Genomic DNA, 24,852 nt, shown 5'->3' with positions numbered 1-24,852 from the left:
TATGGGATTGGGGGGAATATACTGGGATGGATTGAGAATTGGTTGACAGACAGGAAACAGAGAGTAGGAATAAACAGGTCTTTTTCCGGGTGGCAGGCAGTAAGTAGTGGGGTACCGCAGGGATCAGTGCTTGGGCCCCAGCTAATCACAATATATATCAATGATTTGAATGAGGAAACTAAATGTAACATTTCCAAGTTTGCAGATGACACAAAGCTGGGGTGGAATGTGAGCTGTGAGGAGGATGCAAAGAGGCTCCAATGTGATTTAGACAAGTTGGGTGAGTGGGCAACAACATGGCAGATGCAGTATAATGTGGATAAATGTGAGGTTATCCACTTCGGTTGTAAAAACAGAAAGGCAGATTATTATCTGAATGGTGATAGATTGGGAAAAGGGGAGGTGCAATGAGACCTGGGTGTCCTTGTGCACCAGTCGCTGAAAGTGAGCATTCAGGTGCAGCAAGCAGTTTGGAAGGCAAATGGTATGTTTGCCTTCATTTACAAGAGGATTTGAGTACAGGAGCAGGGATGTCTTACTGCAGTTGTACAGGGCCTTGGTGAGACCACATCTAGAGTATTCTGTGCAGTTTTGGTCTCCTTATCTGAGGAAGGATATCCTTGCCATGGAGGGAGTGCAACGAAGGTTTACCAGACTGATTCCTGGGATGGCAGGACTGACGTATGAGGAGAGATCGGATCGACTAGGCCTTTATTCACTAGAGTTTAGAAGAACGAGAGGTGATCTCATCGAAACATATAACATTCTAACAGGACTGGAGAGACTAGATGCAGGGAGGATGTTCCCAATGGCTGGGGAGTCCAGAACCAGGGGTCACAGTCTCAGGATACGGGGTATGCCATTTAGAACCGAGATGAGGAGAAATTTCTTCACCACAGAAGGCAGTGGAGGCCGAGTCATTAGATATATTCAAGAAGGAGATAGATATATATCTTGATACAAAAGGGATCAAGGGATATGGGGAAAAAGCAGGAACAGGGTACTCAGTTAGACTTTCAGCCATGATCATTTCGAATGGCGGAGCAGGCCCGAAGGGCTGAATGGCCTACTTTTGCTCCTATTTTCTATGTTTTCAATGTTTCTGCCACTACAACCATGCTGCATTATCCTTCCTTGTCCTTCTCTCTGCAGCCTCTGTCACAGTCAACCACACCATTCTTTAACACCACTCCTCCAATGTCTAGTTCAGTAGGACTGCTTTGCTTTATTGCATTCATATCGTAACCAGCACATCTTCAACAATGGCTTCTCTTCCAGCTCTCGCGCATTGCCTCCAAAGTTCTCCAAGGATCTATCCTTTGCCCCCTTCCCTTCCTCATCGACATGCTGCCCCTTGGCAATATCACTCATTATAGACAGCCATGGGGTCAGCTTCCAGATGCGCATTGATGACATCCAGCTATACCTCTCCACCACCTTTCACTGCCTCTGAACTGTCAGACTGCTTGATCAACATCCAGTCTTGGATGATCTGCAATTTCTTCCAGTTAAACATTGGGAAATCTGATGCTATTATCTTCAGCCACCACTTCAAACATCGTAGCCTCGCTACCGATTCCATCCCAGTCTCAGGCTGAACCAAGCTGTTGGCAATCTTGGTGTCAAATTTGACCGCGAACTGAACTTCCAATCCCACATCTTCTGCATCAAAAAGACCACCAACTTGCATCTCTAACATGGCCTGCCGCAGCCCTTCTGCTGCTGAAACCCTCAAGCATGCTTTTCTCACCTTTGATGACAATAAAAGAATTAAATTTTGTCGGTATGCAGAAGGCAGGCTTACCATTAGTATAGAACAGGCTTGTATCTGCATTGCAAATATAAAACATGGGTACTTCACCATAAGTTTTCAAACTGCGTCTCAAACTTTATTTCATTAAGTTTGGTTCCGATGGAAAAGAAAATCCTACGGTGCACGAAGCAGACTTGAAATGAAGAAAAATTTAACTTGACTTACATTGATAATATATGCTTGCGAATAAAAATGGTGTTTTCTTTTTGAAGTGATCATGCCAGTGGGGAATGCAGTTTAATTTGGCTGAACACTAGACTTTAAGCTCAGTAGCTCACATAACAGATCTCTGTCACAGCAGTGAATACAATCTGGAGTTAGCAGATCAGGGACCCTCTACAAATTACTTAGTCAGGGCCCTTTGGCAAGGGGTCAGAGTTGGGGAATAAAATAATTATTTCACATTGTTCTTGTGTGGGATGATACATTTCTTGGCATATGCCCCTTAAGTTCATGGGCCTGTGTAACATGTCAGATTGTTATTGTGAATAATCAGATCTGATGTAAGATGGAAGCAGAGAGAAAAAAACTTTAAATTCCCATCACAGTCAGGAAGAGTATGAGTGAACAGCAATAACACATTTCTTTTTGTAGGTAGTAACTGAGCAGATGAAAGAAAACAGAATTATAACTGACCTCCTGTAGTGATGCTCCAGGACAAAGGTTTAAAAAACTCTCTCCCGTGTAACTGTCTGCTTATGTCCCCCACACTCATCATATCTGTCTCCCTTTGTGTGTCTTGCATTCTTTCTACCTCCCACTTTTCTCTCTATGGCTCTCAATCACTTTCTCCCATTGTCATTTCTATCTCTGATTCTTCTCACTCTTTCTCTCATGTCTCTCAGATTAATTCATTTACTCAATTTGTTTCTTTTATCTTTTTTAAAGTTCAGAGAACACAGCATGATAGCAGCCCATATGTACTGGGATGGATAAGGAGAGGCTATATAATAACCAGAGTGTCTATTAGCATCACTGTGTCAGCCAATGAGTTGGAGGTCGGGCGGGACTTACAGCAGGATTCACAGCAAACAGTGTATTTTAAAGAAAAAGTCTATTTACTCAGCAAACAGAGTCTGTTTAAACAGCTCACTACTGAAAACTGTCCAGAGTCTATTTAAAAAGAACAGCAAACAGAACTCATGGCTGAAACTGCAGCAACGTCTCCCACTAAAAGCAGGGTGATTTCTCCAGCAAAATGCAGTGAGTGGAGGATAGTTACATACAAATTATGTGCGTAAAATCAATCCCAGTCACTTACAGCAGTGAGGTCTCCAGGCGTGATTGGGTAATTCACCCTTCAATCATCTCCATTCTAGCCAGGAATAGTTACATCGAGTCTACAGCACAGAAATAGGCCTTTCGGTTTAACAGGTCCATGCCAGCGTTTATGCTCCACACGAGCCTCCTCCTCTTCATCTAACTCTATCGGCATACCCTTCCATTCCTTTCTCCCACGTGTGCTAATCTTGCTACCCCTTAAATGCATCTATGCTATTTGCCTCAACTATTCCTTGTGGTAGCGCGTTCCATACTTTTACTACTCTTTGGGTAAAGAAGTTTCTCCTGGATTTATTAGTGATTATCTTATCTTTATGACCTCTAGTTTTGGACTTCCCTCACAAGTGGAAACATTTTCTCCATGTCTTCCCTATCAAATCCTTTCATTATCTTAAAGACCTCTATCAGGTCACCCCTCAGCCTCCTCTTTTCCAGAGAAAAGAGCCTGTTCAGCCTTTCCTGATAAATATATCCTCTCAATTCTAGTATTATCCATGTGAATCTTTGCTGCACCTTCTCCAATGCCTCTATATCCTTTTTATAATATGGAGATCAGAACTGTGCGCAGTATTCCAAATGTGACTATATGATGCCTACAATAACTGGGGTCAGAGCCTGGTCTGGGAGAGAACAAAGGATTGTATTCTGGGAGAGAGCAAAGGATTGTATTCTGGGGGAGGGCATGCAATGCTGGAGTCTGGAAGGTAGCAGGAATACACCAGCACGTGAAGCTGGAGTTAGCAGGGAGAGGAGGCTCCCCTTCCGGGAAGCCATGGGACTTGAGGCTGGGATGGAATGGGGAGATTGAGGAGGTCGGTGAGGAACAGAGATATTACAAACCTCAAGAAGCTGCAGAGCCTAAAGCTGTGATTGGGAAGGAGCAGTGGAGCTAATGGGTGTGAAGGATGGGAGTGGAAGAGCACGTGAAGGCCTCTGGGCCTGATACTGGAAAAGGGAGGGCTAAATTTAACCCATCTAAAGTAAAAGCAATATACACACACACATACATTGCCAGAATTTAAATTTCTGCATGGAACATCTGGAATAACAAAATCAAAATACTGCAGATGCTGGAAATCTGAAATAAAAACAGAAAATGTTGGAAATATTCAGCAAGTCAGGCAGCATCTGTGGAGAAAGAAACAGAGTTGATGTTTCAGGACGATGACCTTTCGTCAGAACTGGAAGAAGTTGGAGATTAAACCATTTTTAAGCAAGTACAGAGCCAGGGAAAGTAGGGCTGTGGAGGAAGAGGAAGAAAGAACAAAAGGGAAGGTCCCCGATAGGGTGGAAAGCAGGAGTGATTAAATAACAAAAGGGATGATGGTGCAAGGCAAGGAGGGTAGTAATGACTGTATCGGTGCCGTTCCCTGCTCTTGGCCCGAACTGGAAAATTTCATCAATTTTGCTTCTAATTTCCACCCTTCCCTCACCTTCACATGGTCCATCTCCAACTCTTCCCTTCCTTTCCTTGACTTGTCAACCAATATCTGCTGTAAGCCCACCGACTCCCACAACTACCTTGATTACCTTCCTCCCACCCGCTTCCTGTATGGACTCTCTTCCCTTCTCCCAATTTCTCTGTCTCCATGCATATGTTCTGACTATGTCACCGTCCACAACAGTGCTTCCGATATGTCTTCCTTCCTCCTCAACTGAGGATTCCCCTCCATTGTAGTTGACAGGGCCCTCGACCGTGTCCATCCCATTGGCCGCACTTCTGCCCACACCCTTTCCCCGCCCTCCCAGAACCACGGTAGGGTCCCCTTTGTCCTCACCTTCCACCCCACCAGCCTCTACATTCAACGCATCATCCTCCGCCATCTCCAGAGTGATGCCACCACCAAACACATCTTCCCATCCCCTCCCCTTTCAGCATTCCGAAGGGATCGCTCCCTCCGCGACACCATGGTCCACTCTTCCATCACCCCCAACACCCACTCTCCTCCCCACGGCACCTTCCCATGCGCGTGCAGGAGATGCAACACCTGCCCTTTCACCTCCTCCCTTCCCTCCGACCAGGGCCCAAAACATTCCTTCCAGGTGAAACAGCGATTTACTTGTACTTCTTTCAATTTAGTATACTGTATTCGCTGCTCACAATACGGTCTCCTCCACAGTGGAGAGACCAAACGCAGACTGGGTGATCGCTTTGCTCTACACTCCGCTCAGCCCACAAGCATGACCCTGACCTGCCGGTCGCTTGCCATTTTAATTCCCCATCCCACTCCCACCTCCCTGTCCTCTCCCTCTTACACTGTCCCAATGAAGCTCAACGGAAGCTCGAGGAACAGCATGTCATCTTTCAATTAGGCACTTTACGACCTTCTGGACTCAACAGTGATTTCAATAACTTCAGATCATTACCACTGCTCCCATTTTTTTTGGACAGCAGATACTGGTAATGGTTCTGATGTTGCCATTTACAGCTCCTCCAGACCCATTTTTTATTTCTTTACTTGTCCCATTACCACCCTCCTTGCCTTGTACCATCATCCCTTTTGTCATTTAATCACTATCATAGACCTTCCCTTTTGTTCTTTCCTCCCCTCTCTTTCCCTGGTTCTGTACTTGCTTAACAGCTGTTTAATCTTCAACTTCTTCCAGTTCTGATGAAAGGTCTTCGACCTGAAATGTAAACTGTTTCTTTCTCCACAGATGCTGCCTGACTTGAATATTTCCAGCATTTTCTGTTTTTATATCATCAACAATCCTCTTTGCAAAATAAACATGGATGAAAGCTTTCTTAACATTATCAGGTGACAAAATAAAACCAATACCTTAAGTACTTGAACTTGTCCTTCAGTGGTGATATCTTGCATCAGCTCACAGAAGGATTGGCACAACACAGCTGCAAAATTCTGCAAGAAATTATTTTCATGTTCACATCAAACTGTAAAATAAGTTAACTGCATATTCCGATCGCCACAAGCATAGCTATTACAACATATAAATATTGATGTGTCAGTGAAAATAATGTAGCTGATCCTCAGGGACAGTTCAGTAAACTGAAATGGCACCAAAAATTGCATTAGTGATGCAGATTTAATGAAAGATCTCAAAACGAATCAATATCAGTAGATTTAAAGACATACACTGCATAAATTTTGATGGCTCTGTATTAATTATGCAATTTTAATAGGACAACCCACTTTATGGTACAAAGTTGCTTCTGTTCATGAAGACATACTTTGAACATTGTGTTTTTGAAATAGGTTAGTGAGTACAGATTTCTACTATGCATTCTAATGAATTTAACAGGCTAAAGACTACTATGAAAAAAGTTGTTGAGTTTCAATTCTGCCCAAACTATTAGAATGAATGATGTGGCGATGCCGGTGATGGACTGGGGTTGACAATTGTAAACAATTTTACAACACCAAGTTATAGTCCAGCAATTTTATTTTAAATTCACAAGCTTTCGGAGGCTACCTCCTTCCTCAGGTGAACGATGTGGACACATCGTTCACCTGAGGAAGGAGGTAGCCTCCGAAAGCTTGTGAATTTAAAATAAAATTGCTGGACTATAACTTGGTGTTGTAAAATTGTTTACAATTATTAGAATGAAAGTGTTCTTTCTCTCTCTCAGTACAAGCTAAGTGGAAAGTTTCAACAAACATTAATGTTGATAGGTTTTTATTTTGGTGCTTAAGGGGGAAATAATTTCTAGGAATAGCACTTTTTATTCGAAGTATTCCATTACTATATTTTTTTTTAAATGCTCATGAAAGTAGTTGGTTACTTTGCTTTTTTAAGAAGTCAAACATGTACTTCTATGGGGTCCCTTCAGTTAGGTGTCCTCCTCACTGTTAAATGCCATCACTGACTGGGAGTATCTCAAAGTAGCACCTGTGAAAGCTGCAAAACGAGTTGACTATCACCTGTCTCAAAGCTAATCAAGGGCCTCCCAACCATGAGGTTTACAGGTTCATAAAGAAAACGAAGGGGAGAGTGATCGCCGTGTTTATTATGCAAAAAAACCATATTCAGAAGTACCTTCCTTGATAACATTTTCTGAAACAATATATTATTCCACATTTGTACTCATGTTTTTGTTGGGCAGTCCTTCCAATAATACGTCAGAAAAAAAAAGTGCTGGAAGTGAATGAAGTTTTCCATTCAATAGTCCAAATGAGATCACCTGAGAGAAGCCTAGTAAATAATAATCAGAATTGGGAATTATCCGGAATCTTCTCAAATGCACAGTTAATTTGGTTGATAAATTGGCTAAGACAAAAAGAATGGAACAATGCTCCAATCTTTCCACGTCCCTGTCAATAAATGGTTAGAACACAGGTCAGGATGCCTGTGCATTATTAAGTCAAAAATGCATTTTGTTTGTAGGCAAATTTCTGAGAAGTGCAACAACAATAGGGCAGTAATAGTAGGGGATTTCAACTACCCTAATATTAACTGGGATAGAATCAGTGTAAAAAAGAATAGAGGGCGCAGAATTCTTAAAATGCATTTAGAAGAACTTTTTTTAGCCATTACGTAGCAAGCCCAACAAGAGAGGGGTCAGTTCTGGACTTAGTTTTAGTGAATGAAGCTGGGCAGGTGGAAGGGTCATCAGTGGGAGAGCACTTTTGAGGTAGTGATCATAATTCAGTTAGATTTAATGTAGTTATGGAAAAGGACAAAGATAGACCAGGATTAAAAGTTCTCAATTGGGGATAGGCCAATTTTACTAAGCTGAGGTGTGATTTAGCAAAAATGGACTGGAAACAGCTACTTGAAGGTAAATAGTGTCAGAGCAGTGGGAGGCATTCAAGGAGGAGATAGTGAGGGTTCAGAGCAAATATATTCCCACAAAGAAAAAGGGTGGGACTCCCAAATCTAGAGCCCCCTGGAAGTCAAGCAGCATACAGGGTAGGATAAGGCAAAAAAGGAAGCTTATGTCAGATACCGAGCACTCAACACTGCAGAAAGCCTAGAGGAGTACAGAAAGTGCAGGGGTGAAATTAGAAAGGAAAATAGAAAAGCAAAGAGCGGGCATGAAAAAAATATTGGTAAGTAAAATCAAGGAAAACCAAAGATGTTTTATAAATACATAAAGAGCAAGAGAATAACTAAGGAAAAAGTATATTATATATATATTCTTGATATATATTAATGACGGTGTACAAGGCACAATTTTCAAATCTGCAGATGACACAACACTTGGAAGGGTAGTAAACAGTGAGGAGGATAGTGATAGACTTCAAGAGGATACAGACAGGCTGGTGGCATGAGCGGACACATGGCAGATGAAATTTTACGCAGAAAAATGTGAGGTGATGCATTTCGGTAGGAAGAATGAGAAGATGCAATATAAACTGAAGGGCACAATTCTAAAAAAGGCAAAGGAAGAGAGAGATCTGGAGGTATATGTACACAAATCGTTGGAGGTGGCAGGGCAGGTTGAGAAAGCAGTTAAAAAAGCATACGGGATCCTGGGCTTTCTTAAAAAGTGAAATACTTAAACTCTGAGGCAACAGAACATCTGGTTACCATATTATCTATCCTGGTTAAATGCTGCTATCCAGACAGTAACATACTAGCAGGATTATATTTTGACAAAGGCTGCAGGAGCGGTTCCCATCCGATTCTTGATGTAGTGGACTATCATGGACTGTCTGACCACACAACCCCCCCACATCCCTATATAGTGCCTTAGTCCCTTCTATGCTAATGTTTTTTTTTGTTTGCCTGCTTTAGCTGCTAAAGAGCATCGCTTTTTTGTTTTGTGTGCTTGTCCTATAAGTGACAGCCTAGTATCATTTTCTGGAGATTCATTGTGCACTGCTGATGCTTTGGACTCAAGAACCTGAAAAACAAACACAAAAGCCAGGACAGATCAGATAAATTACAAAAAGTTTGATACTCCTGTTGAGAGGCAGGAGACTGTACCTAACTTTGGTGACAAGAGGTCTAAGATGAACAGCAAAGAACCTTCAGTCTTTGAAAAAGTGGTGGAATGTGGTCGATCCTGAAGCTTCATAAAATCCAAGAATAGGAAACTACATGTGGCACCACCCAATTGCAATGATATGACACCATTTTTAAGTGCATGCTCAGCACACAGCTTCCCCATTACCGATCAAACTAGGCAATATTCCTACAGTGTATGGAAGATGTGGATTGAAGAAAAATGTAAACTTTAAAATTAATTACAAATAATCGTATTTTTCATCCATTTCTGTGAGTCTTTTGTTCAGTACAATAATTTATTTTGAGTATAGATGGTGACATTAGGAAACTGCCTCAAAGGAGCAAATAAGCTGGACAATATGAAGGAACTAAAGTAACATCAATAGAAGTATAAGAAAAAAATATTTTAAAACTGATCACAATTCCATGCAACTATTCGGTTCTTGAAGAGGTATTGACAGTGATTATTCAAAGACCTGAGCTTATAACAGAAGATTTTATATAGTTACCTGTAAAAATTCTGAAGAGGTCAAGAAAATGTAAGCATTTATAATCTGGAAACAAGTTCTTACATTTTCAGAACTCAGCTCTGCAATTAAAAAAAAACACAGAAGTACAAGTTAGAGGCAATAGGGAGCACAAACAATGAGACACTTTAGTTATTTATTAATGAATATATACTGTTGATTGGCTAGTCAATAATTCCAGGTAAAGGCATAAAACAAATAATTCTAAATTCTTCAGTTGTCCCACCCCTATGGGATTTAGTGCAGTTACAGGAAAATTACATAGTCAGGCATGGGAAGAAAATTAATGAAAATCAGTTATCGAAAGGGAAACACAAGAGCCGAGCACTTCAGTAATAGTCCTTTAATTATTCAGATTTATTTTTCTGATGACTCTATGCTATGATGTCCATACTGAATTAACATTGGGATTCCCAAATTTACCCCCAGTTAAATCCATCCAAATGGGTAGTCCACCATTGCAGCAATACTGCATGAGCATCAGCATAACAGTTACAGCTAACAACACTCCAAAATATAACATGCACCAGGACATCACAGAATCTGTTGAAACTACCATATTTAACCAGTATGAGTACAATATCCGCTCAGGCTGTAGCCTCACATTGGCAAGTAGATTAATGTCTACACAGCTGAATGAAATGGGCTATGGACAATGGGTGCCTTGGTTTCCATTATAAACTCAGGAGCATCAAAATTCCCTTGCACAGCCATGTACACGGCATGCCAGACAGAAAAGGAGGACCAGGCAGGTAGTGCAGAAGTCCCGAGGGCAGTTCACTCTAACCAGTATTCAGCCAGAGTTCTGAGTACTGGTGGGGGAGAGGGTTCCTCTGCGGAGTGTAACCAGAGCCTAGATCATAGCACCATGGGTGGTTCAGCTGTGAGGTGATGGGGGGGGTGGAAAAAGAGGAGAAACGTCAGGAGCAATAGTGATAGGGGATTCCATAGTTAGGGTGACTCACCTCCTGAATCCCTTAAGCCTTTCCACAAGGCACAAATCAGGAGTGTGATGGAATACTCTCCACTTGCCTGGATGAGTGCAGCTCCAACATCACTCAAGAAGCTCGACACCATCCAGGACAAAGCAGCCCGCTTGATTGGCACCCCATCCACCACCCTAAACATTCACTCCCTTCGCCACCGGCGCACCGTGGCTGCAGTGTGTACCATCGACAGGATGCACTGCAACAACTTGCCAAGGCTTCTTCGACAGCACCTCCCAAACCCGCAACCTCTACCACGTAGAAGGACAAGGGCAGCAGACACATGGAAACAACACCACCTGCACGTTTCCCTCCAAGTCACACACCATCCCGACTTGGAAACATATCGCCATTCCTTCATCGTTGCTGGGTCAAAATCCTGGAACTTCCTTTCTAACAGCACTGTGGGAGAACCTTCATCACACGGACTGCAGCGGTTCAAGGCGGCGGCTCACCACCACCTTCTCAAGTACAATTACGGATTGGCAATAAATGCTGGCCTTGCCAGCAACGCCCACATCCCATGAACAAATAAAAAAAAGTCAGGCGTTTCTGCAGCCGCAGACCTGATTCCAGGATGGTATGTTTCCTCCCAGGTGCCAGGGTCAAGGATGTCACTGAGCGGCTGCAGAACGTTCTGGAGGGGGAGGGAGAACAGCCAGAGGTCGAGGTCCATATCGGTACCAACGACATAGGTAGGAAGAGGAATGAGGTCCTGCAGGCAGAGTTTAAGGAGTTAGGGAACAGATTAACAAGCAGGACCTCAAAGGTAGAAATCTCCGGATTACTCCCGGTGCCACGCGCTAGCGAGTATAGAAATAGGAAGATAGAGCAGATAAATGTGTGGCTGGAGAGATGGTGCAGGGGGGAGGGCTTCAGATTCCTGGGGCATTGGGACCAGTTCTGGGGAGGTGGGACCTGTACAGGCCAGACGGGTTGCACCTCAACGGAGCTGGGACCAATACCCTTGTGGAGAGGTTCGCTGGTACTATGGGGGGAGATTTAAACTAATTTGGCAGAGGGATGGGTACCAGCATGTAGCATTGGAAAGGGGAAACAAGGGGCACAAAGGATCAGGAGAGAAGGATAGCCCTAGAGTAAGAAATAATAAGGTATTAGGTGGGGTCAAACCAAGAGAGAGTACAAGAAAGTTTAAGACGGGTTTGCGGTGCAAGTGTGTGAACGCATAAAGCCTGCTAAACATGGTTGGTGAGCTGCAGGTGCAAATAGCCATATGGGAAATGATGTTGTGGCGATAAGGGAGATCTGGCTCAAAAAAGGACAGGATTGGGTACTAAATATTCCTGCATACAAGGTGTTCAGGAAAGATAGGGAAGAAAGGAAACAAAGGAGGGGAGTGGCAGTATTGGTTAAGGAGAATATTGCAGTGCTGGAGAGAGAGGATGTCCTGGAGGGGTCAAGGACAGAATCTATTTGGTTAGAGTTAAGGGACAATAAAGGTGCCATTACACTACTGGGTGTATTCCATAGGCCACCAGCTAGTGGGAAGGATATAGAGGAGCAAGTTTGAAGGGAAACTACAGAGAGGTGCAAAAGCCATAGAGTAGTGTTAACGGGGAACTGCAACTATGCTAATATAGACTGGGATAACAACATAAGGCGGAAAGAAGGGGAGTAATTTTTGAAATGTGTTCAGGATAACTTTCTCGACCAGTACGTTTCCAGCCCAACCAGGAAGACAACATTGCTGGACTTGGTTCTAGGGAATGAGGCGGGCCAAGTGCAGCAAGTGTCAGTGGGGGAGCATTTTGGGAGCAGCGATCATAGTATCATAAGGTTTAGAATAGCTATGGAAAAGGACTCTAAACACTCTAAAGTAAAGATACTCAATTGGAGGAGGGCCAATTTCAGTGGGATGAGAAAAGATCTGGCCCAGGTAAATTGGAATCAAAGATTGGCAGGCAAAATTATAATTGAACAGTGGGCGGTCTGTAAAGAGGAGACAATTCGGGTACAGACAAGGTACATTCCAATGAGGGAGAAAGGTAGGGCAAATAAAGCCAGAGCTCCCTGGATGACAAGAGAGATAGAGAGTAAGATGAAGGGGAAAAAAGCAGCGAATGACAGATGGCAGGTTGATAACATAAGTGAGAACCAGGCAGAATATAGGAAGTTCAGAGGGGAAGTGAGAAAGGAAATAAGAGGGGCAAAGAGAGAGTATGAGAATAAACTAGCGGACAACATAAAAGGGAATCCAAAAGTCTTCTACAGACATGTTAACAGTAAATGGGTAGTGAGAGGAAGGGTGGGCAATAGCAACACAGATACAGAATTGGCTAAATGACAGGAAACAGAAAATGGTGATGTACGGTTGTTTTTTGGACTGGAGGGAGGTGTGCAGTGATGATCCCCAGGGACTGGTGCTGGGACCACTGCTTTTCTTGATATATAATAATGACTTGGACTTGGGAGTACTGGGCACAATTACAAAATTTGCAGATGACACAAAACTTGGAAGGGTAGTGAACAGTGAGGAGGATACTGACAGACTTTAAGAGGATATAGACATGCTAGTGGCATGGACGGACACGTGGCAGATGAGGTTTAACGTGGAAAAATGCAAAGTGATGCATTTCGGTAGGAAAATTGAGGAGAGGCAATATAAACTAGAGGGCACAATTCTAAAAGGGGTAGAGGAACAGAGGGATCTGGGAGTATGTGTGCGCAAATGTGGGCAGGTTGAGAAAGTGGTTTAAAAAGCATACGGGGTCATGGGCTTTATAAATAGAGGCATAGAGTAGGAAAGGAAGGAAGTCATGTTGAACCTTTATAAAACACTGGTTCGACCACAGCTGGAGTACGGTGTCCAGTTCTAGGCACCGCACATTAGGAAGGATGTGAGGGTGCAGAGAAGATTTACTAGAATGATTCCAGGGATGAGGGACTTAAATAGATTTGATAGACTAATTCAAAATCATGAAGGGTCTAGACAGAGTAGATAGAGAGAAACTGTTCCCATTGGCGAAAGGGTCAAGAACCAGGGCATAGATTTAAGGTGATTAGCAAAAGAACCAAAGGTGACATGAGGAAAAACTTTTTTACACAGCGAGTGATTGGAGTCTGAAATGCACTGCCCAAAGGAGTGGTCAAGGCTGATTCAATCGTGGCTTTCAAAAGGGAACTGGGTAAGTACTTGAAATGAAAAAATGTGCAGGGCTACGGGGATAGGGCGGGGGATTAGCTGGATTGCTCGTGCATAGAGCCGGCATGGACTCGATGGGCCGAATGATGGGCTGAATTACAGAATTCACTGGATTCTGGAAAGGTCATAGCAGATTGGGAAACCGCAAACGTAACACCCCTATTCAAGGCGGGAGTGAGACAGAAAGCAGGTAACTTTAGACCAGTTAACCTAACATCTGTCATTGGGAAAATGCTGGAATCCATTATTAAGGAAGTAGTAGCAGGACATTTGGAAACTTATAATAAAACCATGTCAACTCTCCTTGATTGTATGAAGGGGAAATCATGTCTGACAAATTTATTAGAGTTCTTTGAGGAAGTAACAGGCAGGGTGGATAAAGGGGAACCAATGAATGCAGTATATTTGGATTTCCAAAAGGCATTCGATAAGGTGCCACATAAAAGATTACTGCACAAGATAAGAGCTCATGGTGTTGGGGGTAATATATTGGCATGAATAGAGGATTGGCTAACTAACAGAAAAGAGTCGGGATGAAAGGGTCATTTTCAAAATGGCAATCTGTAACTAGCGGGGTGCCGCAGGGATCAGTGCTGGGGCTTCAACTATTTACAATATATATCGATGACTTGGATGAAGGAACAGAATGTCTTGTGGCCAAATTTGCTGATGCAAAGATAGGTGGAAAAGCCAGTTGCGATGAGAACACAAAGTGTCTGCAAAGGGATATTGACAGGTTAAGCGAGTGGGCAAAAGTTTGGCAGATGGAATATGATGTGGGAAAATGTGAAGTCATCCACTTTGGGAGGAAAAATAAAAAAGCAAAATATTATTTCAAAGGAGAAATACTACAAAATGCTGCGGTACAGAGGGATCTGGGTGTCCTCGTACATGAAACACAAAAAGTCAATATACAGGTGCAGCAGGTTATCTGCAAGGCAAATGGAATATTGGCCTTTATTTCTAGGGGGATGGAATACAAAAGCAGGGAAGTCATGCTACAACAAAAAAAATGAGGAAATGCCTGATCACGATTGGGGAACTGGGCGAAAAATGAACGTGGACCAAAATGATTGTCTAAAATGGGTGTAAAATTGGAGTTAATTAAAGTCACTACTAATGGAAATAATGACTAATCTAGTGTACTGTAATGCCTTGCGCTTCAGTGAATGCCCTTGTTCCAATAGAAAAACAACTTGCTGGACCACTCAACAATGTGAAATTCTGATCTGATGTAGTGGATCAGTGAACATAAATGTACTGTACTCTATCTGTAATTAATTAAATAAAAGCTTTTCTCAAAATTCATCGGTACTTCAATGCTTTTAAAAAGCAGGCAATTGAATTTCTTAAGGATGCACTCTATAAAGGAAATAACATAATGCCATGTTTGCCAGACCTGCATAGAATATCACACCTTCACTCTTCACAGAAATAATGGAAATTCATTACTGTTGTAGATATGCAACAAAATTTGTGACCAAACATTTAAGCAGCTCCCTTTGACAAAGATTTCTTTAAATACAAATCTGACCGCACTTTTGCAATAACATGGCATCAGTTAATCAACCAACATTTGTTAAAAATGTTCAGAAGTATCTTTCAACAGCTCAATTTAAGTATGTTATATAAAGAAATCTATGCACATAACTGCAATAGAAATATAGTTCTTCCCCAACAGTTCCCACTTAATTTAAATCAAAATGTTTAAATAGGACAACTGGTTGATTCGTTACAGAAAGTTACAAGTGCATAACAACATAACAACTACAGGATACCTTCACTTCCCCTCACCTCTCCAGAAGGTGATGACTCATGCACGGGGCTCTCTTGCCTAAATTAATCTGCAGAAATCAACAATCCTCTAGTATTAAGATAAAGTGGCAATTTTTCATGTGTTAACCCATACAGAGAATGTCAAAAGGCTATTTGGCCACTAGACAGAGGCCTTCCTGGCCAAGCTCAACGTCCATATATGCTCCCTTTCCAGAAGGGCTCAAGAAAAGGTGATCTGGATAAGCAATCTGGGCTGATTTTCTCGCTGCCTTGGTCTAAGGGCACTGTGACCAATTATGACAACCGTACTGCTTCCTGGGCTAGGATCACAACCTGAAGTCATCCATCCAAAAAGACCCAGAAGTTCCTCTTCCGCCATTGCAGCATTCAATTGTTTCTTAGATGATTCCAGGGTTTTTTTGCCTCCAATAGACTGGGTGTTCATTCCACATGTTGATCACTGTGTGTGAAAATCTTCCCACTATCACTCCTAAATTTAACTTTTATTAGTTTGAAACTAAATCCCCTTGCCATACTCTCACAAATTAATTTAAAGTAGTATTGCAGATTTACATTTTCCAATCCCTTAATAAGATCACCTCTCAGATGCCTCCGCTCCAGGCTGAAAAGCCCAAGATTCTCCAGCCTTTCCTCATAACTTAGATCTTTAACACAAGGGATCAACGAATATATAAAAAAAATCAGCCATGTGGCTCTCAGCTAACACGGTACAGGATCTTCTGGTTCTGTATAATTTAAGGCCGAATCACAAAGAGCGCATTTACCCACTGAGTCATGTAAAGCATAGGCCACCATTCTACCTTGAAGTATGTTTTCTTGCATGCTAAAAATGTGAGCTTGCAACTCAATAGAATTCTAGAAAGGTTGGGATTTTTCCCTCTTTACCTCCTAGTAATATCTAATCACAAGCATCTTCCCTAGTATGATGATCATCATAGTTTTTTTGATCTATTTTGCTCAGCTACAAATTCATTATTCTTCAACAAAATATTTTCACCACTAGTATTTTCTGAAAATTATATCTGATAAATCTATACATTCTCACACATTAACTAAAAACGCTGGAAACACTAAGCAGGTCAGACAACATCTGCATCTGTGGAGAGAACAGATGTCAATGTTTCTGCCACTACGAGCATGTTGCATTATCCTTCCGTGTCCTCCTCTCTGCAGCCTCTGTCACAGTCAACCACACCATTCTTTACCACCGCTCCTCCAATGTCGAGTTCAGTAGGACTGCTTTGCTTTATTGCATTCATACTTGCCCTATCGTAACCAGCACATCAACAATGGCTTCTCTTCCAGCTCTCGCGCATTGCCTCCAAAGTTCTCCAAGGATCTATCCTTTGCCCCCTTCCATGGGGTCAGCTTCCAGATGCGCATTGATGACACCCAGCTATACCTCTCCACCACCTTTCACTGCCTCTAAACTGTCAGACTGCTTGATCAACATCCAGTCTTGGATGATACGCAATTTCTTCCAGTTAAACATTGGGAAGTCTGACATAATTATCTTCAGCCACCACTTCAAGCATCGTAGCCTCGCTACCGATTCCGTCCCCTTCCCTGGCTATTGTCTTAGGCTGAACCAAGCTGTTCGCAATCTTGGTGTCCGATTTGACCACGAACTGAACTTCCAATCCCACATCTTCTCCATCACAAAGACCACCAACTTGCACCTCTGTAACATCGCCTGTCACTGTCCCTGGCTCAGCCTATCTGCCGCTGAAACCCTCATCCATGCTTTTCTCACCTTTGATGACAATAAAAGAATTAAATCTAGTCTGTTCCAATGCTCTCCTGCCCCGCCACCTAGCCACCACCCTCTGTAAACGTCAGATCATCCGAAACTCTGTTGTCCAAATCCCATCTTGCACCAAGTTTTGTTCACCCATCACCCGTGTTATTGACCTACATTGGCCCCCAGTTCCTCAATGCCTCCAATTTAAACTTCTCATCCTTGTGTTTAAATCACTGCACAGCCTCCCTCTTCCCTACCTCTGTAATCTCCTCTAGCAATTCAACTCCTCCACAATTCTATGCTCCTCTGATCTTTTATGCGCCCCTCCCCTCGCCCTGCCGTTGGCAGCTGTGCCTTCAACCACCTTGGCCCCATGTTCTGGAATTCCCTTCCTTAAACCTCTCCACCTCCTTTAGGGTGCTTGGAAAGCAAAAATATCCTTCTATAAAGCCATAGGAAGTGGTCAGGTCGAAAGGGTGGTCCTTAAAATGGTTAGGAGAGTTTAAATGGAGGGGGAGGTTTATGAAGGACAGGTGAGCAGTGATATCAGCGAGGTGGGGACAAGGGAGTAGAGATGGAGTTTGAAATCACAAGGATAAAGAATCACTAGGTGCAGAGGCTGAAGAAGGAAAGAAGGGAGGATACCTTAAGGTAAATCTTGGGGAGTGAGGTGGTACATAACAAAGATTTTAACAGAGCTGAGATAAAATCCCAACCATTATGAGACAACCTTCTGGATGTCCTACACTGTGTAGCTTTAGTTTGTTCCGGAGTCAGGGGGCGGGTTTAGACTCTAGAATTTTGCTACCACTTTCATGTTGATGAGCATGCAAAACTGCATCAAAGCTAGAGTAGTAGTATAACCGCATTATAACACTTTCTGCAGATGTGAAAAAAAATGCAACTTTTTTCCGCACGTATACTCCAAACCAATGTGCTTCTGAAATTGTAGGTTCCTGGCAAAGAGAAATCCTGCCCTACCAAGAATTCTGAGTCAAAAACCTACTTTTTCAGTACACAAGAAAACACATACTATAAGGTAAGCACCTCTGTCCACTAATGAAGATGAATCAGCATGCACCTTCACAGTTTAGGTCACTGAATCATGCATTATTCACACCAAGTATCTTTTTAGGATCACCCCATCTGCTGCAGGAGACAACAAAAGATGTGTTACTGTGCCCATGGTTAAGAATCTGTCATCCGCTTTTTAACCAGTCAGCTGGAAAACATGAAGTCATCAAAACTTCACTTGAAATGAACAGACTGGTGAGCCCTGTCAAGACAAGGACCAAACAGAGCTGTCAGCTGCTCAGTGATCTGTAAATAGGGGAATCCTCCAATTCAATTTCTGTGGTTTCTTACAGCAGTATCATAGAAAACCTATCAACAACACTTACAAATAAAAAGTAAACATGTTCAGATCTATATAATTCTGACAAGGACATTCAGCTGTTAGAAATTAAAATAAAGATGTCCTCTATTTGTCAGTCATGTGGAGATCCACCATGTTTGGACTCCTCGGCAGGGAAGCATTCCGTTACCATAAGATATAGTAGCATCAGTCAGCTGCTCCATTGGGAGTCCAATGGGTCAGCACCTGGCCAATTCACGAGGCCAACTGGGAAATACCAAGTCAAGACAGTCTCCTTTAAATCACACTCAGGTTGTGAAAATGCATTTTTACAAGTCAAAGAAATAAAAGGGGACTAAACTATACACAAAACAATGCTTTGTCTTGTGTCTTTCCAAGCCACAATAGAAAATAATTTGAAGAATTCAAACAAGTTTTAATTAGTCTGGGACTCTATTCCAGGGTTGGCAAACTGTAAAATATTTTTTAAACGTAGGAAATTAAACATTTCACCATTTTCTATGTTCAGTTGCATGACAAGTCATTAATTCACCTAGTAAGAAGTTATTTCTTTCAAAGCAAATTTCAAGCAATAAAACAAAGTGAATGCCACCATGTAATTAAAATATGATGATTATCTGCAAACTGAATTGGACAAATAAGGCACCAATACTGGGACAGGAAGGAGCTGTACTGATGGGACAGGCTCCACCTGAACCAGAATGGGACCAGTGTCCTAGTGGAAAGGATAAATAGGGCAGTGGATAAGGCTTTAAACTAGCAAGATGGGGGGAGTGATCAGGTAGCAATATCAAAAGCTTAAAGATAAAAGAAACAGGCGATGAGTGTGAAGGTCACACCAGGGGAAGGAATAAAGATAACATAAATGGTCAAGGAACAAATACAGTTATAAAACAGAAGTACAAAAGGACTGTTAAAAATAAAGTAAAAGGAACAACTATTATAGATGAATTGAACTGCCTGTACAACAACGTACAGTGTCCAAAATAAATCGGGGGAACTGGAGGCAATAATCCAAAGCGAGGAGCCAGATGTAGCAGGAATAACTGAAATATGGCTACATAAAGAAGAGGACTGGCAACTAAATATTGCAGGATATAACATAATCAGAAAGGACAGGGAAGGAAGGAGAAGGGGTGGGGTAGCTGAACAAATAACAGATAACATGATGGCAGTAGAAAAAAAGGGACATAACTAATAGAACGATAGAAACAGAATTCATATGGATTGAAATATTCATATAGATAAAGGATCAATCACTCTAATTGGGGTATACTACAGACTACCTAATAGTGGAAAGGAAGTGGAGGAAGAAACATTAAGCAAATATGTAAAATGAGTAAAGGTCGTAGAATAACAATCATGGGAGATTTTAACTATACCCAAACTAACTGGCGAGAAGAGGCAAGTAAAGGGGTACGGGGAATCAAATTTTTACAATGTGTGCAAGACTCCTTCCTTACCCAGTATGTAAAAAGCCCAAAGACAGGAGGCACTGCTGGATCTAGTAATGGGCAATCAACCAGAACAGATAAGAGAAGTAAGTGTCAGGGAACATCTAGGGAATAGTGATCACCACATAATAAGGTTCAAGATAAAGATTGAGAAGGATGTAAGTAAGACAAAGACCAAAATAATAAATTGGACAAAAGCTGATTTTAAGAGGATGAGAATGGAACTAGGTAAAATAAACTGCAAAAATTTAATGATAAAGAACAGCAGTGGGAAATATTTAAAACAGTAATCAAGAGAGTCCAGGAGAAATATATCCCACTAAAATGCAAGAACTAGCCAGTACTGATAAACCATGGATAAATAAAGAATTACGAGTGAAATTGAAACTAAAGAATAAGGCATACACTAAGTACATCGACAACAAAGGAGAGGGTGACAAAAGGGAATACGAAAAGGTTAGGAAGGAAGTTAAAAAAAACAATTAGGAAGGTAAGGAGAAACTACAAAATTAAATTATCAAGGAATATAAAAAAAAGTAAAGTATTCCTCAGACACATAAATAACAAAAGAAAAATCAGGATAGCGATAGGGCCATTAAGGGATATACATGATAAACTCACATGGAATGTCAGTGAAATGGCAGAAATATTAAATAATTACTTTGCCTCAGTATTTACCAGGGAGACCAACATGGTAGGCATGACACTAGAAGAGAGATCAAAAAAGATATAAAGACATTAAAGGTAGAAAGGGTAGAGATAATTGATAAACTAATCAAACTTAGAGAGCAGCTGAGGCGAGAACAGAGGAGAGGGAGCGGACCATAAAAAGGCGGGAGTCAGAGGCCCGAGAGCAGCTGAGGCGGCAGAACAGAGGAGAGGGAGCCGGAGCCGAACACAAGCATCAGGGAGAGGGGAAAAAAAAACAAATTGACGACAGCACAAGGGAAGGAGCTGATTGGTGAGCAGCTGGTGATTTTAAGTCTTTAGTTTATATTCAGTTAAATTTAGTTAATAATATAATAAATCAAGGCATGGCAGGGCCCCTCACTCCCGTTGAATGCACAACTTGTGCCACGTGGCAACTCCAGGACGATTCCCATGTCCTGGACAGTTGCAGGAAGTGTCACCAGCTGGAGGAGCTCAAGCTCCGGGTTTGGAGCTTGAGCAGCAGCTGGCATCACTACAGTGCATCCGCGAGGCTGACAGCTACGTGGATAGCACATTTCAGAAGGTGGTCACCCCACAGCTTAAGAAAGTGCAGGCAAAGAGGGACTGAGTGACCGCCAGAGAAACAAGGAGGACCAGGCAGGTAGTGCAGGAGTCCCCCGAGGGCATCTCGCTCTCTAACCAGTATTCAATTCTAATACCGGTGAGGGAGACGGTTCCCCTGGGGAGTGCAGCCAGAGCCAAGACCATAGTACCATAGGTGGCTCAGCAGTATGGGGGGGGGGGGGGGCAGGAGAAAGGTGAAAAGAGCAATAGTGATAGGGGATTCTATAATTAGGGGAGCAGATAGGTGTTTCTCCGTCTGCAGACTTGATTCCAGGATGGTATATTGCGACCCTGGTGCCAGGGTCAAGGATGTCACTGAGCGGCTGCAGAACATTCTGGTGGTTCGCTAGTGCTGTGGAAAGTAGGGGGGAGGGGGGGGGGGGGGAGGGAGGGGCTTTAAACTAATTTGGCAGGAGGATGGGCACCAGGATGTAGCATTGGAAAGGAGAAACAAGGTGCACAAAGGATTGGGAGAGAAAAATAGCACTAGAGCAAGAAATAGTATGGGATTAGATGGGACCAGATTAATGGAGAATGCAAGAAAGTGTAAGATAGGTATACAGTGCACGTGTGTAAACGCACAAAGCATGTTAAACAAGGTTGGAGAGCTGCAGGCGCAATTAGCCACATGGGAATACGATGTTGTGGCGATAACGGAGACCTGGCTCAAAAAAGGGCAGGATTGGGTACTAAATATTCCTGATTTCCTGGGGGAAAAATAGAGTATGAGAGTAAACTTGCAAGGAACATAAAAGCGGACCGTAGAAGCTTCTACAAGTATGTAAAAAGAAAAAGATTAGTGAAGACAAATGTAGGTCCCTTACTGTCAGAAACGGGAGAATTTATAATGGGTAACAGGGAAATGGCAGAGCAATTAAACAAATACTTTGGTTCTGTCTTCACGGAAGAGGACACAAATAACTTCCCAGAAATGCTAGGGAACCAAGGGAATAGTGAGAAGGAGGAATTAAAGGAAATTAGTATTAGTAAAAAAAAAGTGCTGGAGAAATTAATGGGACTGAAAGCCGATAAATCCCCAGGGCCTGATAATTTGCATTCCAGAGTACTAAAAGAGGTAGCCATGGAAATAGTGGATGCATTAATTGTCATCTTCCAAAATTCCATAGATTATGGAACAGTTCCTGCAGATTGGAGGGTGGAAAATGTAACCCCACTATTTAAAAAAGGAGGGAGAGAAAACAGGGAACTACAGACCAGTTAGCCTAACATCAGTAGTAGGGAAAATGCTAGAGTCCAGTATAAAGGATGTGATAACAGGACATTTAGAAAATATCAAAGGGATTAGACAAAGTCAACGTGGATTTATGAAAGGGAAATCATGTTTGACAAACCTACTGGAGTTTTTTGAGGATGTAACTGGTAGAATAGATAAGGGAAAACCAGTGGATGTGGTTTATTTGGATTTTCAGAAGGCCTTTGATAAAGTCCCACACAAGAGGTTAGTATGCAAAATTAAAGCACATGGGATTGGGAGTAATATACTGGCATGGATTGAAAATTGGTTAACAGACAGGAAGCAGAGAGTAGGAATAAATGGGTCTTTTTCAGGGTGGCAGGCGGTGACTAGTGGGGTACTGCAGGGATCAGTGCTTAGGCCCCAGCTATTCACAATATATATTAATGATTTGGATGAGGGAGCCAAATGTAATATTTCCAAGTTTGCTGACGACACAAAACTAGGTGGGATCGTGAGTTGTGAGGAGGATGCAAAGAGGCTTCAATGTAATTTAGATAAGTTGAGTGAGTGGGAAAATGCATCGCAGATGCAGTATAATGTGGATAAATGTGAAGTTATCCACTTCGGAAGGAAAAACAGAAAGGTAGAGTATTTTTTAAATGGTGATAGATTGGGAAATGTTGATGTACAAAGGTACCTGGGTGTCCTTGGACATCAGTCATTGAAAGCAAACATGCAGGTGCAGCAAGCAGTTAGGAAGGCAAATGGTATGTTGGTCTTCATTGCAAGACGATTTGAATACAGGAGCAAGGATGTCTTACTGCAGTTATACAGGGCCTTGGTGAGACCACACCTGGAGTATTGTGTGCAATTTTGGTCTCCTTACCTAAGAAAGGATGTCCTTGCCATAGAGGGAGTGCACCGAAGGTTCACCAGCCTGATTCCTGGGATGGCAGGACTGTCGTATGAGGGGAGTTTGGGTCGACTCGGCATGTATTCACTCGAGTTTAGTAGAATGAGAGGGAATCTCATTGAAATGTATAAAACTGTGACAGGGCTTGACAGACTGGATGCAGGGAGGATGTTTCCCCTGGCTGGGGGGTTCCAGAACAAGGGATCACAGTCTCAGGATACGGGGTAGGACATTTAGGACTGAGATGAGGAGAAATTTCTTCACTCAGAGGGTGGTGAACCTGTGGAATTCTCTACCACAGAAGGCTGTGGAGGCCAAGTCACTGAATATATTTAAGAAGGAGCTAGATAGATTTCTAGACACAAAAGGCATCGAGGGGTATGGGGAGAGAGCGGGAATATGGTATTGAGATAGAGGATCAGCCATGATCATATTGAATGGCGGAGCAGGCTCGAAGGGCCAAATGGCCTACTCCTGCTCCTATTTTTTTTTCTATGTTTCTATACAAGATGTTCAGGAAAGTCAGGGAAGGGAAGAAGGGGGTGGCAGTATTGATTAAGGAGAATATTGCGGTGCTGGAGAGAGGGGATGATCTGGAGGGGTCAAGGACAGAATCTATTTGGTTAGAGTTAAGAAAAAATAGAGGTACCATTACACTACTTGATGTATTCTACAGGCCACTAACTAGTGGGAAGGATATGGAGGAGCAAATTTGCAGGGAAATTACAGAGAGGTGCAAAATACATAAGACTTCAACTATCCTAATATAAACTGGGATAACAATAATATAAGGGGCAAAGAAGGAGAGGAATTTTTGAAATGTGTTCAGGATAACTTTCTCGACCAGTACGTTTCCGGCACAATGAGGAAGGAGGCATTGCTGGACTTGGTTCTAGGGAATGAGACGGGCCAAGTGGAGCAAGTGTCAGTGGGGGAGCATTCAGGGAGCAGCGATCATAGTATCATAAGGTTTAGTATCGGTACGGAAAAGGTCATCGACCATTCTAAAGTAAAAATACTCAATTGGAGGAGGGCCAATTTCAGTGGGATGAGAACAGATTTGGCCCGGGTAAATTGGAATCAAAGATTGGCAGGCAAAACGTAATTGAACAATGGATAGCCTTTAAGGTACATTCCAATGAGGGAGAAAGGTAGAGCAATTAAAGCCAGAGCTCCCTGGATGACAGAAGAGATAGAGAGTAAGATGAAGCAGAAAAAAGGGTCATGTGACATATGTCAAGTTAATAACACAAATGAGAACCAGACAGAATATAAAGTTTAGAGGGGAAGTGAAAAAGTAACTAAGAGGGGCCAAGAGTATGAGAATAGACTGGCGGCAAACATAAAAGTGAATTAAAAAGTCTTCTATAGGCATGTAAACAGAAAACAAGTAGTAAGAGGAGTGATGGGGCCGATCAG

The 24,852-nt window shown here is 42.4% G+C and overlaps 1 protein-coding gene across 1 annotated transcript in view; it reads right to left on the bottom strand.

Annotated features, from left to right (window-relative positions):
* The window catches only part of ipo11 (importin 11), a 711,960-nt gene that overhangs the window by 293,634 nt on the left and 393,474 nt on the right, over positions 1-24,852 (bottom strand). Inside the window, exons 23-24 of the mRNA XM_067986592.1 lie at positions 9,514-9,593; positions 5,875-5,955 (exon numbers count right to left, since the gene is read on the bottom strand). Of these exons, the coding sequence (XP_067842693.1) occupies positions 5,875-5,955; positions 9,514-9,593 (161 nt within the window). The remainder of the gene's footprint in view (positions 1-5,874; positions 5,956-9,513; positions 9,594-24,852) is intronic.

This window comes from Heptranchias perlo, chromosome 1 (genome assembly GCF_035084215.1).
Source record: "Heptranchias perlo isolate sHepPer1 chromosome 1, sHepPer1.hap1, whole genome shotgun sequence".
Classification (NCBI taxonomy): Eukaryota; Metazoa; Chordata; class Chondrichthyes; order Hexanchiformes; family Hexanchidae; genus Heptranchias; species Heptranchias perlo.
This window is presented reverse-complemented; position numbering and strand designations above follow the sequence as displayed.